This window comes from Myotis brandtii, unplaced genomic scaffold (genome assembly GCF_000412655.1).
Source record: "Myotis brandtii unplaced genomic scaffold, ASM41265v1 scaffold455, whole genome shotgun sequence".
In the NCBI taxonomy this organism is placed as follows: domain Eukaryota; kingdom Metazoa; phylum Chordata; class Mammalia; order Chiroptera; family Vespertilionidae; genus Myotis; species Myotis brandtii.
Window position 1 is genome coordinate 835263 of NW_005367384.1, and position 17302 is coordinate 852564.

Here is a 17302-nt window from a genome sequence, read left to right on the forward strand (position 1 = left end):
CTATTGGGTGTCTGTATAATATTCTTTATTTCAGTCCGTGTATGCTTAATTTCTAGTTGGTTCTTTATCATAGCATCGAGGGTCTCATTAGTTTTCGTGACTCTCTCCTCAAGTTTATTGACAGCTTCTAGCACATTTTTGCAAGCCCTCAAAATTGCGATTTTTAGCTCTATATCCTCCATTTCTGTCATGTTTTTTTGTCTCCGCATTTTTTATGCTTTCTTGGTGCACCCCCTAGTGGTCTTTGTGCGCAGTCTTGTTCTAGTTGAGCCTTGATTGTTGTAGTTAATACTAGAGGGATTTGACCACCAGGCCGACTGGCTGTGTGAATCAGCTGTGTCTGCCGCGGAAAACTTCTGTCCTCTGGGGAGGTGCTAATCTAGCCTTTGCCTGAGGCTATCCGGCAAATGGCTCTGCGCAGGGCTTGGGCGGGGCGGGCTCAACAGGGCGGGCGGAGGGAGCCGTTATGGTGCCCTCAGTCCTGTTCCCAGAGGCTCTGCTTCTCAGAACCCCCGGAACCGCTGCAAACCTCGGAGGGAAAGCTGCCTTCCAACTGATGCCAGACACTCCCGCTTCTCCCGTTTGGGTCCGAGTCCCCAGCGATTCGCCCGTATCTGGAGCTCAGAGTCTGAGACTCCCCCCTGACCGAAAACGACAACCGCGCTCTCAGCCACCAGCCCGCTTTGCGCGCGCACCTCCGCACCTGAGTTTTTTCCACACTGCGCCTCCTCTGAGCCTCGGTGTGCTGTTATTTTTCCTTCTAGTTGAAGAGTCTCTCCTCAGCCAGCCTTCCTGTGGTTCTGGGTGATGTCCGTTCCGTCTTTTAGTTGTATTTTTGAAGTGGTTGTTTGCGGCAGCAGTCTCCGGTGTTTACCTATGCCGCCATCTTGGTGGGGTCCCCGTATTGTTTTCTTTTTGTGGTTGAGAAACTTAAGTGATAGGTTAAATAGCTTGGTCAAGTCCAACTAGTAAGTGGTGGAGCCAGAACTTAAAAACAGGTTGTCCAGACTCCAAAGTATATCCTTTTTGCTATTCCCATGTTGCCCCACCCCTAGATGCTTTATAGGTTTTAAAAAGTGCTGATGATGTGATCCAGGTTTTCCAACATGTAATTGATAATAATTGCTATTGTTTATTTAGCAAATGCCTGTACTGTGTATTGAGTGTACAGTGTCCCACAGTCACAAGGCACCATTTACCATTGAGGAGACCGTGCCCTGACTGGATTTAGTGTACTTTACATACTATATAGTCAGTCTAACCCTCAAACAATCATAAGGGGTAGGTAGTATTCCAAGATTCAAAAGGTTAAGTGATTTGGCCATGGCCATGTGATTTTTAAGTGGCTGAGACATATTTCAAAGTGAAGATTTAAAGGCAGGACCATCAAGCTCCATAGTTTGCACTTCCTCTGCTGTGTTATATGCAATTCATTCTCATTTAATAAACAAAACTGCTTAGTAATGAATGTGTTTCAATCTTGTAAAACTGTCATATTTCAGATATCAAAAACTGTAATTTTTCTCTGTAATAGTCATACCAGGAGTAAGAAGATTCGTTTTATTTACTGATGTCTATGAATTCTCCATATTTTTTCTTTGAAATACAAGATGGTGTTTTTTCTTCAGGAGATGAGAATTCATCCTTGTGTTTGTCTGATGAGGAGTTTGTTCTTGTTGCTCTTTTCTCGCTTTGAAACATTCTTCCAGTGTTCAGCCTCTTGACATTTTTGTTTCTCTTTCTTGAAGTTTAGTTTTCATTCTGGCTTTCTTCCTGTATTTCTGCTCCCTACACATACCAGTCTGCATCCTTTCTAAGAAGTGCTGAGATACATCTCAGAAATTTTATTCTTCTATTTACTGCATGTAAAATTGTCAGATGCTTGGTAGATTGACAGAATCAGCATGTGACTATATCGGATTATTGGATCTGGCTTGATTTTTTACATCTCATGGAAATCAAGATAAACTATTCTTTGTAATTTCCCCAGTAAAATTTGCTTATGGTAGATTGTCTTGGTTTGTACACTCTTTGTTTCTTGTCAGGCTGGTTAAGGTGACAAACATAATGATGAAAATATTATCCTTAAGCTCATTGAATTAATTTTTGCTTATACCTAGGCTAATGTTTTCTTTGTTAGTATGTAATTAGGTAGAACCAAGGGTGGCAGTGTTACAGAGGAGAAGTTAGAACGCTTCTGGTCTGAGTCCTAGGTCCACCACTTAGTAGCCGTGTGATTTGGGGGCATATCGTATAACCTATTTAAGATTTTGGTCCCTTGTTTGTAAAATGAGGGTTTAATACCAGTTTCACCAGTTGTTATGAGTATTTAACAAGGTAATGGGTATAAAGTGTAGAATATGATACACATTGTAAACAATAATGTCTGTAGAAAGTGAGACATCTGCTTTCTGTTATCTTGGAGACCATAGCAAAAATTAACAAGCCCTGACCGGTTTGGCGCAGTGGATAGAGCAGGGGTCCTCAAACTACGGCCTGCGGGCCACATGCAAATACAAATATTGTATTTGTTCCCGTTTTGTTTTTTTACTTCAAAATAAGATATGTGCAGTGTGCATAGGAATTTGTTCATAGTGTTTTTTAAACTACAGTCCGGCCCTCAATGGTCTGAGGGACAGTGAACTGGCCCCCTGTTTAAAAAGTTTCAGGACCCCTGACTTAGAATATCTATCTTGTTGGGTCATCAGAAGAACAGAACTCTCCAGGAGCCCACAGAAGTCACCAATGAAATCATCTTCCAGGTCTACCTTTTCATACCTCTGTGTAAAAAATCAATAAAATATATTTTTTTTAAAAATCAATAAAATATATTTAAAAAAAATTTTTTTTAATTAATAAAATACACAAGACAACCAAAACACTAAAAAAATCTTATATGGAAATTTTGTGAATTTAGGTAGATTGAAAAAAATGAAATACAGACATAGTCAGAAAGAATGGTATGTATACTAAAATAGTTTCAGCACTCTTTAATTGCCTCCTTATGCCAGGTACGAAATTGGGTATTAAGAATACAAAGTGAAAAAAATTATAACCCCATCCTCAAAGAGCTGATTCTTTAGTAAATAAATATGGAAGCAAATAATGTGTTTATTAAGGGTTATATTGTCAATCTTATGTTTCTCTAGGCTGCCAAACTTTTTGATGAAGAAGGAAGGAAAAAATTCTTTACACAGGATATGAATAATATTCTTCTGGAGTAAGTATTTTCTTCTTTGATTAAAATCCTTAAAAATTATTTAAACTTTAAGAATTTATTTAAAAATATAGTAGACCTCGCCCTGGCCGGTGTGGCTCAGTTAGTTAGTCATCGTCCAGTGAGCCGAAAGGTCACTGGTTTGATTCCGGTTAGGGCAGATACCCAGGTTGCGGGCTCAATCCCCAGTCAGGTGCATGGGGGGTGGGGGGGGGGCGGCAGTGGGCGCAGCTGATCGATGTTCCTTTCTCTTCTTCTCCCCTCTTCCTTCTTCTCTCTCTAAAATTAATACAAACATATTTTAAAAGATAAAAGGTATATAGTAGGCTTTTGAAATGCAAATACTGAGTGCCTGGCTAGTCTCATACGTTAGCTCTTCCCTTTCAGCCTCCCAGTATGTATGATGAACATTTGTTTCTCAGCAAAATTATGCTTCTGCATGTATTGGTTCTTTTGGACCCCTATGATAATCAAAGCTTCCAATATTATAACTGCCAGAGCAAGTGACCACTGTACAGGTTGAATAGTACTCTAGGTTTATATGTATATTTTACCAACTTATATAAAACATTCTGTGATAGCTCTGTTTATATTAAATTTGGTATAATTTTCTGTCTACTTTTCAGACTTTGGAAAAATACATTATGAACTCTTAAAGCCAAGTGGAAAGTATGGTTTAATTAAGAAATCATGATTGTGGGATAGGATTGAGTCCAATGTGGAAAAGACAGAAGTTAGATTTAGGAGGAGAGGGTGAAGGCTGATATATGATATAGGTTATATTTAAAATAGTGATCATTTTCACTCTCACAGTTTGATACTAATAAAGCTGCAGATTCTAATATTGTGATCTCATAAGATATAAACCTATTGGCTTATAAATTTTGACCATTGGAAATTGGATATCTAATTGACTGCAAGCAGAACTGTGCCAAAAACAAACAAACAAATGATTCTGGGGAAAGCAGCAAAATTTACTTCTCTGATGAAAATAATGTGTTGGTAGTTCAGTAGCATCATTTAGAAAGAAACAAAAAAGCAATGTTTTTAATACTATCATTTCTCTTTTAAATATATAATGAAGATAGTTTCTCAAGATATAAAGGATGAATTGGTTTGTTGGTTCTGATAACTATTTTAATGAATTGCATTCTCTTATGCTGTAGTACTAAAACTGTTTTAAGTACCATGGATTTCATGAAACATACAACCTAGTATGCTACTTCTAATATGGTGAAATTTTGTTCCTGTTCTTCTTTATTTAATCCAGGGCTTTTCAAGTTGTTTCTGTTTGCCTGAAAGCAAGGCAAATGCTTCCTGTTGGCACCAGCTCCTTTTACCTAGCTCCCGTAAAACCCTAGATTCAATAAACAATATAACATTTCTCATCAGAGCTGTCCCAGATTCCATAATCAGGGATCTGCCTAGCTCTTCTTTTTCTTTGCATTTGAAAGCCCTAAGTTTACTAGATCAGGTCCTTTTCCTGAGACGGAGACAATTCTTTTTTATTTTACTTTTCTGTAAGGGAACAGCTACTAGTATAGCTCCCCTGAGAGAATCAAAAGACCATCCTTGGGAAATAACATCTCAAATAAGCAGAATAGCAGCATTCCATTAACTGACTTCTCTGTCAGTTCCTCTCATGTCTATTCTAAAACAAATCCTCTAGGTTTTTGGAGCCAATCTACTTAAATTTTTTTTTAATATATTTTATTGATTTTTTACAGAGAGGAAGGGAGAGGGATAGAGAGTTAGAAACATCGATGAGAGAGAAACATCAATCAGCTGCTTCTTGCACACCCCCTACTGGGAATGTGCCCGCAACCAAGGTACATGCCCTTGACCGGAATCGAACCTGGGACCCTTGAGTCTGCAGGCCGACGCTCTATCCACTGAGCCAAACCGGTTAGGGCTACTTAAATTTTTTAAAAATTTATTAATTTTGAGAGAGAGAGAGAGAGAGAGAGATTGATTTGTTGTTCCACCCATTCATGCACTCATTGGTTGATTCTTGTATGTGCCCTAACCAGGGATGGAACCTGCAACTTTGGTGTATTGGAATGATGCTCCAACCAACTGAGCTACTGGGCCAGGGCCCATCTATTTTTTATTTCATAGAAAGTGTGCCTCCAATTCTACAAGTCGTAGTGTTTAGTTGAATTTTTTTCTCTTTTAGTAAGTTTATTATACCACCCTGGCCTCTTTGTCCACTTTCCTGACCCAACACCCCTTATTTCTCTGGACTGAGTTGATCTTCTAAGGACATATGGTAGATGATTATTTGGTTTAGTTATTCCCATGAAGTTACTCAGGTGTATTGGCTCTGCCTCACCATCGCTTCCTCTTCACCATGGCTGGAGAGAAAAAGAGATGAGTTTGTTGGAATAGAGTACCCTTTTACTTTTAGCCTAATGAATTTGACCTGGATCAACAAATTAACAACATGCTGGCTTGATTTCATCCCCTATTTCTTTCTTTACTTCAAGCTGACATTGCTAATAAAATCTTGATGCTTTGCCTATTATTCTAATTCAGCCTGACAATTCTGCTCAACAAATGCTTTAGGCAGGTACTACCAATCCTATTGGATATTTGGCAGTGAGATCTGTCTTCCTTCATTGTTAGATGCTCCTTTAAGGAGCTTGTGAATGTGATGTGAATCCTATATAATAAAAGGCTAATATGCAAATTGTTCCCTTGACTAGGAGTTCAACCAGGAGGCAGGGCCGGCCAGCCAACTGCCTAAGGCCCCTCCCCCGGCTAGCTGGCCTGATCGACCCAATCAGGGCAGGCCGGCCAGACCCCACCCATGCACGAATTCGTGCACCGGGCCTCTAGTCTCAATATAAATGGGCTTACCAATTGGTCTGCCTGTCTGTATGTTTCTCTTTCTTTGAATTGAAGGTTAGCAAAGTGAAAGGGTTGATCACAAGCCACAGCTTTTCCTTACTCTTTTGAGGGGCTGCTTTGCAATTGGAGGAATCCCAAACAGTTTTTCAAACATACTTCTAACCTGTTCAATACCAAGTCTTCTTTAGGTAACCCTAGAACCAGCCCACCTGAATTAAGTAGTTATTCAGGGACAAGAGGGATGAACACACCTCTTGTCTAGTATTAGTTAGCACATCAACAGGCTTTTGAATTTTTGCTTTAAGGTAAAGAGATATTTGGGATTTTGAATTTGGGTTATTGTTCCCTAAGCTTTCTTCAGTTAGTTTTCAGTGGTTGTATTATTTGGACAATATTGGTAGGATATCTGGAATACTTGAGGAAACTCCAGGAAATTCAGTAGATTCCAGAATTCATTTGGACTGAGTTTTTCTTATTATTAGTGTTTTAAATTTATTAAGAATGATTTTTTTAGAAAGAGGAAGTTTACATGGTAGGAAGATGTGCCATATATCACCTTTGGGAAAATGACTGTATTTCTAGAATTCTGTGTAGAAAGGATGATACCATAGTTATCACTAAATATTCCTCAGTAGGAGAATCTTGTTTACAAAGATGGCTATTGCTTCCACTACAGATTTCCATGTTTCATTTCTTTGAAACTTCTCCAGAGACAAAGGAGAGTTTTGTGTAGACAGGGATATAAAAGTGGGTTTCCAGCCTATTTACTCAACAGAACCCAATATTTGTTCTCTAGTGCCTTTAATAGCAGATGGTCCCAGTATATTTTCATTCATTTAGAACCTGTAGTGATCTCATGCTCATAATTTGTTATCAGGTTCAAGGCCCATTCATAGTAACTTTCATGCATAGAAATCTGCCTTTGGATAGATTTCACTTAAAGAAGGAAAAGGAGTCTGGTAGAAAGTAGGAGGCAGGGCTCAAGAAAGTTCACCACTTCAAGAGAACTTTGTTTCTCTGTGAAATAAATGTAAAAATAACTGAAAATCACGCTTTGGGTGCCAAGTGTTTTTAGTTGGCTACTTCTGAAGCCTTAGAAGATTGGAATTCTTAGGAAAAAAATATTAAAGTAGATCTGTGAGAGATGTGTGCTTAAATACACTGCTTAAGAATGGGGGTACAGCCCTAACCGGTTTGGCTCAGTGGATGGAGTGTCGGCCTTCGGACTGAAGGGTCCCAGGTTCGATTCCATTTGGGGACATGTGCCTTGGTTGCGGGCACATCCCCAGTAGGGGCTGTGCGGGAGGCAGCTGATCGATGTTTCTAACTCTCTATCCCTCTCCCTTCCTCTCTGTAAAAAATCAATAAAATATATTTTAAAAAAAAAGAATGGGGGTACATTCTGAGAAATGCATTGTTAAACGATTTCATTGTGCAAACAGGCTGTTAAATACCTAGCTTGTAATACAGGCCCAATAAAGTAATCAAAGATGGATGAAACAGTCTGTATGTGCAGCCAGAAAAGTTTTACCTCTTTTGAATCTGAAATTTTCAAACAACTAAGGAAAAAGTACTCTAAGAACTCATATGTGACTCACTAGTGTAGTAATTGTAAGGGTTGAAGGGCGTATGATATCTCTTTGAGAAAAGGAACTTTTGGTTAATAATGGAGTTCCTTTGCTTTACCCAAAAATGTAGACTTGGTTGCAGCCATGAAAAATATTATTTGCCAGCTTGTTTGAGATTATATAAGTTCTCTGAAACTAAGTTCATCGAAATTTTCTATAGCATCACTATTAATTACTTTTCCTTGAAAAATACAGTCTAGGAAATGTAAAATGAGAAAAGAGTCACTTCCTTTGCCTCCTTGCTTGGCTGTTGCTACCTGAAAGATATTCTTTACTATTTATTTGTTGTTTTTGGTCAGCATTGAGTTACAGCTGCAGGAACTAGGCCCCGTCATTCGTAGTGGTGTCTACGCCCATCTTGAAGCGTTTGTGCCATGCAATAAAGAAACACTGGTAAAGCGTCTAAAGAAGCTACATCTTAACGTCCAGGTAAGAGGAGAAACAATGATACCTACATTGGGAGGTTTATAACCTGTAAAGAGACTGGTTTCTTTTGGGGAATTTTGCATATTAATTGCTTTATAGTTACGTTGTATGAATATTAATGGCACATTGGATCCCCTGAAAAAAATTACTTTTCAATAATTGATAGGTTTAGGTGAGAAATAATATTTTCTAAGGCATAGATTCTTGGACTAGTAAATTAACCTATTGCACAGCTAACACAACTTTGCCTTCAGCAAATAAACTGACATATTTATAATTCAATTTTCTTACTCCAGAAATGGATCTCTACAGATATTATGCAGACCAATGGAAAGAATCACAGGGTTGCATGTAAAATTAAAAATTATCTAGTGTAATTATCCATATTTTGCTAGATTCTCCTCGACTGCAACCCCACTAAGTGATTGTCGAAGATGAATGCTCTCATGGTCAGAAACTTATTTCATTACTAGAGGCCCGGTGCACGGGATTCGTGCACTGGTGGGGGGGCGTGGCCTGCGGGGATCGGCCGCTGTGGGAGCGGTGCTCATCCTGGTTAGCTGAGCAGCGCTCCCACTGTGGGAGCACACTGACCACCAGTGGGCAGCTCCTACGTTGAGCATCTGCCCCCTGGTGGTCAGTGTGCATCATAGCGACTGGTCGAGCAGTCGTTCTGGTCATTCTGCCATTCAGTCACGGCTTATATTATCCCAATATATAAAAAGCCAGGGGCTGTCACAACTGAAACAATCAGATGGACTACTGAATAACAGGCTGCGTGGGGCGACAAGGCAGGCAGGGGAGTTAGTGAGGGACGACCAAACAGCTGAACAGCAGGCTGCGTGGGGCGACCAGGCCAGCAGGGGGGACAGTTGGGGGTGACCAGGCCGCCGGGGGGAAGGGGGGAAGTTAGGGGCAACCAGGCCGGTGGGAGGGGCAGTTGGGGGTGACCAGTCTGGCAGGGGGGCAATTAAGGGCGATCAGGCAGTCAGGCAGATGAGCAGTTAGGAGCCAGGGGTCCCAGATTGTGAGAGGGATGTCAGACTGCAGTTTAGGCCCGATCCCAGGGATCAGTCGGACATCCCCCGAGGGGTCCTAGATTGGAGAGGGTGCAGGCTGGGCTGAGGGGACCCACCCCTCTGTGCACAAATTTTGTGCACCAGGCCTCTAGTCTATAATAATGAAAGAGTAATATGCTAATTAGACCGGATGTCATTCCAGACGTCCTTCCTGACAAAGCCGGGGACACAGGGAAGCCAGTCCAGGTCCCAGGTGCTGGACGGAAGCCGGTGTTAGCAGCTGGGGGAAGGAAGACCTACTCTTGCACGAATTTTCGTGCTTCGGGCCTCTAGTATAGGATAATATCAGAAAGTTCTTCCATGCTTTGTGCCAAACCCAGGTGCTTTCTAAGCTGTTGGTCCTAATTCTACCTTTGAATTCATCCACAAATCTAATCATTTGTCCACTTCATCGCTTTCATGTTTTTTAAAGCATTTATTATGTCTCCTCCTTCACTTCATATAAAATGGTTTTTCATGCCTTTATTGTCCTGATTACTTTTCACTTAATGATTTTTTGCCTCTATAGTTAAAAAATATTTATAACTTACAAGTAACAGAAAATAACTTGAATGTAGTTTAAGACAAACAAGGACATTTTTTCTATGAATAAAGGTTTTTCATGGAACTAAGGGCAAGAATGCAGCCAGGCCCCAACCGGTTTGGCTCAGTAGATAGAGTGTCGGCCTGCGGACTGAAAGGTCCCAGGTTCGATTCCTGTCAAGGGCATGTACCTTGGTTGCGGGCACATCCCCAGTAGGAGATGTGCAGGAGGCAGCTGATCGATGCTTATCTCTCATCGATGTTTCCAACTCTCTATCCCTCTCCCTTTCTCTCTGTAAAAAAATCAATAAAATATATTAAAAAAAAAAAAAGAATGCAGCCAGGAAGGATGGGAACTGATCATTTGGATTAACTCTTTTTCTACCTCTCTCCCCACATCTCATTTTTATCCTGTTAAGTACATCTGCAGATAAGATTACTTGATTCTCAAGGTTTTACATTACACAGAAAAGCCACACACAGAGACTGACTCAGCTCACTCATCCCAATCCAAATTCCTAGGTCAGACAATCTGATTTTAATATTTTGGGTCAACCTGAACTTTTCTGGTTGGGGGTGGGAGTCACACAGCACAATATGGCTATCCAAGGTCTATCATGGTGCTAATGGGAGAATACATATGTCTGGCTCACTGTATTAGGTCTGATCTGACAGACATAGAATTATTATTTTTTTTTTAGTATATACTTTTATTGATTTTAGAGAGGAAGGGAGAGGTAGAAAGGTAGAAACATCAATGATGAGAGAAAATCATCGATTGGCTGCTTCTTGCACACCCGCCTCTACTGGGATCAAGCCCACAACCCGGGCATATGCCCTGACTGGGAATCGAACCAGTGACCTCTTGGTTCCCGGGTCAGTGCTCAACCTCTGAGCCACACCCAGCCAGGCAGACATGGAATTCTTTACTGTAGGTACTTAGCTTCTGTTAATAAAATACTTCTTTGAATTGAGAAACTGTAATTCTTTCTCAATTCAAAGCAGTTAATGAACAAGTGAAATTTATCTAAGGTCTCAGAATTTGTGTCTATGCCTAGCTCCTTATTAATAAAAATAATAATTAGAAGTAGGAAGACAATTTTTTGCATATTGTAAAATATTTTGTAAGGGACATTTCAGGTTTGGTATTTGAAGTTATTTAATGCTAGAGGCCCAGTGCACAAAATTCGTGCACAGGGCGGGAGGGTCCCTCAGCCCGCCCTGCATCCTTTCCAATCTGGGATCCCTTTCGCAATCCGGGACAACTGGCTCCTAACCGCTCGCCTGCTTGCCTGCCTGATCGCCCCTAACCGCCTCTGCCTGCCAGCCTGATAGCCCCCAACTGCCCTCCCCTGCCAGCCTCATCGCCTCCTAACTGCCCTCCCCTGCCGGCCTCACCACCCCCAACTGCTCTCCCCTGCTGTCCTCATCACCCCTAACCAGCTCTGCCTCGGCCCCCACCACTGTGGCTTTGTCCAGAAGGATGTCTGGAAGATGACCGGTTAGTATAGATCTACTGACTAAGGAAGAAAGGTATTTATCTTACCTTTGCTTTTCTTTATATGATTTTTATCACACATGTTTGTAAACATAAGCATTAAATTGTTTGGTTTTACATGTTTTTGAGCTTCATATAAATTGAGTCATATTGTCTATTTTGTTTTGCAGCTTGCCTTTTTACACTCAACATTATGCAATTCAAATTTATCTGTCTTTACCTATGGTGGAACTCCATACAGTTTTTTTAATTTTATTTTGAGGGTATGTTTATTAAAGTGAAACAAGGAAGGACTTATGATAGAAGAAGCAACAAGAGAGACTCTAGGCGGGGCTGCTCTGGTTCTCTGGAAAGTCAGAGAAAAGGGGCCTTGGAGACAGGTTCAGGGGGTTAGCCCAAGATGAGATGCTGCTGACTATTGCTTCCCTGGTTGCAAGTCTTGTGGGGTCCCATAGAGTTTAGAAGATGAAGGCCTGAGAGGGAAGAAAGGGGAGAGTGTGCCTCCATACAGTTTTACTGCTGTGTGAACACTATCACCCAGGAACCATGTGATACACTGGATGTTCACATTTTAAAAAATGGGATTTTATAGCAGACACTTTGATGTTGCAATAATATTCATTGGCATGCCTGAAAGAGGTAAATGCTTATTAGTAATAATATTTGAGTTTGGTTTTATTAATAAGATAAATGTTTATTGATAAAATAAAATGTTTTAATTTGTAAAATATACCTGCCATAACATGGTAACTGCATTCCTAAAAATCCTCTCCTTACCAGAAATCACATTTTAAAAATAGTTGTGTCAGTGAAGAAAAGCAAAGTTGTATAATATTTCTGCACCTATGACAGTAATAAAAATGTGTTTTAATAATTACATATATTGTTATTTGCAAGATGAAAATAATTTAATTGGTTAATTAAAGCTGGCAGATACAAATTTACTTGCTTTTTGCTCTGAACCCATGTGAATAAGAGTTTTCCAGTTTCCTTTTTCATTTTGGTCTTTACCTTGCATTTTTGCTTGTAACGTAAGTCACAATTACTAACAATAAATGAGAGAACAGGATGTCAACCAACATCCTGTTGGTAGTCTTCCACGCTGTATCATGTGTTGCAGTGTTTGGAAGCAGTTTCTCTCCTTGTGGTACTTGTTCCCCATCATAATGAGATTATCCAGTAGTGGTCTGCACAGTGTAGATTTTGTTCTCTATTTGATCATTTGTATTACAGTTAAAGTATTCATGTAATTTGTCAGCCAAACATGAGGCATTTCTAGGAACGTAAAGGAGCATTATTAATTATGCTAGGGCAATAGGCAAAAACAGACTCTCCTTGGCTACATGGGAAGTATGGTCATACTAATTTTATATCCAATGTGCATTATGAAAAGTCAGTATTGTAAAACCAATGTCTGTACTTAATTATATAAACATTTCATATTTATAATTAATGTCTAAAAGAATAAATGTTCATCATTTCAGGACCTACTTACAAATTAAGTTTTGTAAATATGTTTGAAAAAACTTTATTTTTTTCTTAGGATGATCGTTTAAGAGAACCTCTGCAAAAACTGAAACTGGCTGTTAGCAATGTCATGCCTCAACAGCTATTTAAATACCAGGAGGACTGCCAGGCTCGTAGTCAAGCTAAGTGTGCCAAGTATGTACTTATTCTATTTGAACTGGGTTTTGTTTGATAAATATTTTTAGATGTTAAGGGTTGGTGTTAAGTAGACTTTACCACCAAGTAGACATATACATTTACCTCTAAAATTGTATATGTGGGTTTTTGTACTATATGTGGGTATTATACCAATAGGTGGGTTTTTATCAAAATATTTAAAACTTACCTAATAAGTATATTCTAAATGACACTTCACTTCCCACTTAATTGCTTTGATTTCAAAGGTGAAAGGTCTGTTGATTTATTGTATGGGTGTGGTCAAAGCAAGAGTTGACCCTACTGGTCAGACATTTCACATGTTGACCAACTTGACTGTCTGAGATTGGACACAAATATATTCTGAACTAAAAAATACGTATTCATGCCTTTATATTATAGTTTGAAGACCTTATTTACCAAATGACTTTATAACCCCAAATGAAATTCAAAGTATTACGTAGAATGGTAGATTCCCTATTTACCTTGTCTTTTAAATTAACATCCAATGAAGCAATTCAACAAGTTTCTAGGGAGTGTATTATTATATGCAATGTTGAGTTAAAACTCTGCTTTATAAAATGTTTTTTATTTTTAGGTTGCAAACAGATGAAGAACGAGAAAAAAATGGATCCGAGGAAGATGATGATGAGAAACCAGGGAAACGTGTCATAGGACCAAGAAAGAAATTCCACTGGGATGACACCATTAGGTAAGATGTAACCAAAGCCTTCACTTGTAACTAAGTAGATAATGGAGATGTAAGGTTTTCATAAAAAGAATCTACAATAAGTCGGAGACTAGATTGGGAACAACCAAAGATAAGTATATAGAAAAAATTTATTCACGAGAAGGTTGACATGGTCCTATTATTTTTAGAATGCTATAACTTCTATTTTTATATAATGATTTTTTAAAGCTCATTATTCAGTTATCGAGTAAGCCATGTACTGGTTTCAGAAGGTAAAGGACTCAGTATACTTGTGTTGTCAGTCATTTTGCTTATCAGCAGTTCGGTACCCCAAGTAAGGGTTTAGTTGTAGGACTATCTCTTTCAGTCTTTGGTGCCTAGATTAAAGGTATCAAAGGAAATTGTTTCATGTGGGGATTTGGCTATAGTGCAATGAATAATATATGATAAAAATTATTTATCTTCATGTTATCTGATTTCTTCAGATAATAATTCTTTACTATTGCTGTCAGATTTATGTGCTTTTAAAAAAATCTGTTTCAAGCTTAATTTTCTAAAATTTTCAGTCAGATTTATATATAAATATATATTTTTAATCTGTTTAGAACTTTGTTATGTAACCTTGTTGAGATCAAATTGGGATGCTATGAGTTAGAGCCAAATAAAAGCCAGTCTGCTGAGGATTATCTTAAATCCTTTATGGAGACAGAGGTGAAACCATTGTGGCCTAAGGGCTGGATGCAGGCAAGGTAAGAAATATGACATCCTAGATCTTATTTATTTACTTTCTTCTTACTGCTGTTATTAAAGATACATATGTACACACACATACATGACATTCATTTTGCTAAGAACCTAATATGTTTAAAATTCTGTATAATCATCTCAAATGATCTGTGCTTTGCAAACTTCAAGTACTTAAAAGACTAAAGAATGAGTCACATGGACATAGCGATGTAGAATATACATAAAGGTTATTTTTTTTAACCGACCACTTTTTCTTTTTCATATCTAAATTTTGTAGTAGGGAGAAAGATGGCTTTGAACTTTGGAAGGGGAACTTCATATGGGCATTGTGAAGATAAGGGACTGAATGCAAGATCTAGAATAGTATAGAAAAAGAGGCATAGCCATAGGTTCTGTTGAAAGTATTCAATATAGAGTGGTATCTCAAAACTAATTTAAAGTTTAAAGAGTTAAGTATTAGACTTGGCTGTCTCAACCTGTCATCTTAAAGCATTCCATCTTAAATCAACAGAAAACATCTGTTGATCTGTTAATGATTTAAAATAGAGGTAATATAAAACTCTGTGTAAGATCGGTTATTGAATTTACTGATAACTTTTACTTGGTAAATAAGCAAATAATAGATTGTTGAAAATCAAATGATTAAGATGATAAAGTGATTATCATATTATTTATCTACTATAAAAAATTAATTGTGTCCTTTAAATTTTTCCAGAATGCTTTTTAAGGAAAGTCGGAGTGTACATAATCATCTTACTTCTGCCCCGTGAGTAAATTCAGACTCTTTTATTCAAATCATGTGCTTTAGTAAACAAAAGTATCATTTATTTAATGCTATTTGAAATCTGACTTAAACGTACATTTAGACAATCTCCATGTTACCACTGCCTCTTTTAAAAAGATCATTTTTACTGTTGACTATATAGACCTCGAACACACTTATCTATTAACAGTTCTCAGGGTAGTTTCCAAAAATCTGAATCCATAATGTTAACATTGGCCTGAGATATGGTGGTAAGGAGCCATGTAAACAAGGCTCTGGTAGTTTCCTTTGTTCTTGGGAACCATAACTTACCATAACCTGGGTATGTGCCCTTCAGGTCTTTTGTGCCCTTTTCTCCCCCTGTTAATGACTATCTACTTAGGTAGCCCAACACCTTGTACTTTCCAAGATAGTTCTGTGTACATACCTACACTTCCTGGCCTTGCAGTGTTTTATTCCAAAAAATTAACTTACTCTTCGTGTCCTTTCTTCTGTTCAAAACCAGGTATTTCCTTAGTGATGTGATTACTAAAGAAAGCTCTCTTATCCTCCTGTAGGCAGTAATAAAAAGGCGTGGTTACATTTTTTAATGAGTACTGGTTAACTCAACAAGAATTTTATTTTTACCTTCAACTTAGGGCTAATTCCCTGTAGTCTAAAAGTGTAGTATTAAGGGGTTAATAAAGTATAAAATTTAGCAAGTTACTGAGAATTTACTGAGCATTCTAATTCAGTATTCTGCTAAGATTCCGTCTCTCCTTGTATAAGTTATAATAGATGGAATTGTTTTGCAGCTGGTAGGAAGGACAGTTTCTTAGTACACCATCAGAGATGTACTGAGTTAGTTGTGGTTTTCAATTCTTACTTTTATTATCTATACTAATAAAAGGGTAATATGCTAATTAGACCGGGAGACCTTCCGGACATAGCCATGGTGGCGGGGCCGAGGCAGAGGCAGTTAGGGGCAATCAGGCAAAGATGGGAGGGCAGTTGGGGGCGATTAGGCCAGTGGGGGTGGGGAGGTAGTTGGGGGTGAGCAAACCGGCAAGGGGGGGCAGTTGGGAGCGAGCAGGCTGGCAGGCAGAGTGGTTAGGGGCGATAAGGCAGGCAAGCCAGTGAGCGGTTAGGAGCCAGCGGTCCCGGATTGCGAGAGGGATGTCCGACTGCCGGTTTCAGGCCTAAACCAGCAGTCGGACATCTCCCAAGGGGTCCCAGATTGGAGAGGGTGCAGGACAGGCTGAGGGACACTCCCTTCCCCCCTCCGCCCCCCTGTGCACTGGGCCACTAGTTTTTGTGCACTGGGCCACTAGTTTTATTATAAATGTGGAGTAGCTTGGTTTCATATATTATAGGTGTACTTTGTTGCAAGTGGTTTAGTTACCCTACAGTGGGGAGATATATATAACTAATTTTCTGTTTTGTTTTGTACCAGAACGTAGGAATCTATGGGATAGGTGAGCCTGGAAATCTTTTGTTCAAGTGCTCTTTCTTAAAAAAACAAACAAACAAACAAAAAACACTTTGAATATTACTGTTGTCTTAATAAAGTTGTAGATTGGCAGTTTTAATTAAAGTATTTGTTAATCTGCCCTAGATGGTTTGTCTCAGTGGATAGAGCGTCGGCCTGTGGATTGAAAGGTCACAGGTTCGATTCTGGTCAAGGGCACATGCCTGGGTTGTAGGCTCGAACCCCAGTTGGGGGCGTGCAGGAGGCAGCCAATCAATGATTCTCATCATTGATGTTTCTCTCTCTCTCCCTCTCCCTTCCTCTCTGAAATCAATAAAAATGTATTTTTTAAAAAAAGATATTTGTTAATCTAAGTAATGACATTCAATTAAGTGAAATACAAATATTCAAACAATGTGAGGTATTTTAGCTGTTCAACTCTTTAATTATTCAACAAATATTTGAGTATTTTCTCCTACTATGGAACTTATGAGTGTTTTAATCTTCAAACTTTTTCACACTGGCTTCCAAAGTTTCCATGGTATTTTTTCTTGCCTTTTTTTCTGTTGTTTCAACATTTTTATTTGAGTTTTATGCTAAAAATAATTTTTTAAAAACATTTTTTAAAAGGAAAGAAAACCTGTATGTCAACTGTAATTGGGGAAAAAATAGAAAAAAAATTCAGAGACAAATTTTTGCAAAAAATATATACATATACATATACATATACATATATATATATACACATATATATATACACACACACATACAA

The 17302-nt window shown here is 38.7% G+C and overlaps 1 protein-coding gene across 1 annotated transcript in view; it reads left to right on the forward strand.

The window, feature by feature from the left end:
* UBN2 (ubinuclein 2) overlaps window positions 1–17302 on the forward strand; it is a 76851-nt gene that overhangs the window by 41416 nt on the left and 18133 nt on the right. Inside the window, exons 8-13 of the mRNA XM_014546703.1 lie at window positions 3150–3220; window positions 7995–8124; window positions 12764–12882; window positions 13481–13594; window positions 14179–14322; window positions 15036–15086. Of these exons, the coding sequence (XP_014402189.1) occupies window positions 3150–3220; window positions 7995–8124; window positions 12764–12882; window positions 13481–13594; window positions 14179–14322; window positions 15036–15086 (629 nt within the window). The remainder of the gene's footprint in view (window positions 1–3149; window positions 3221–7994; window positions 8125–12763; window positions 12883–13480; window positions 13595–14178; window positions 14323–15035; window positions 15087–17302) is intronic.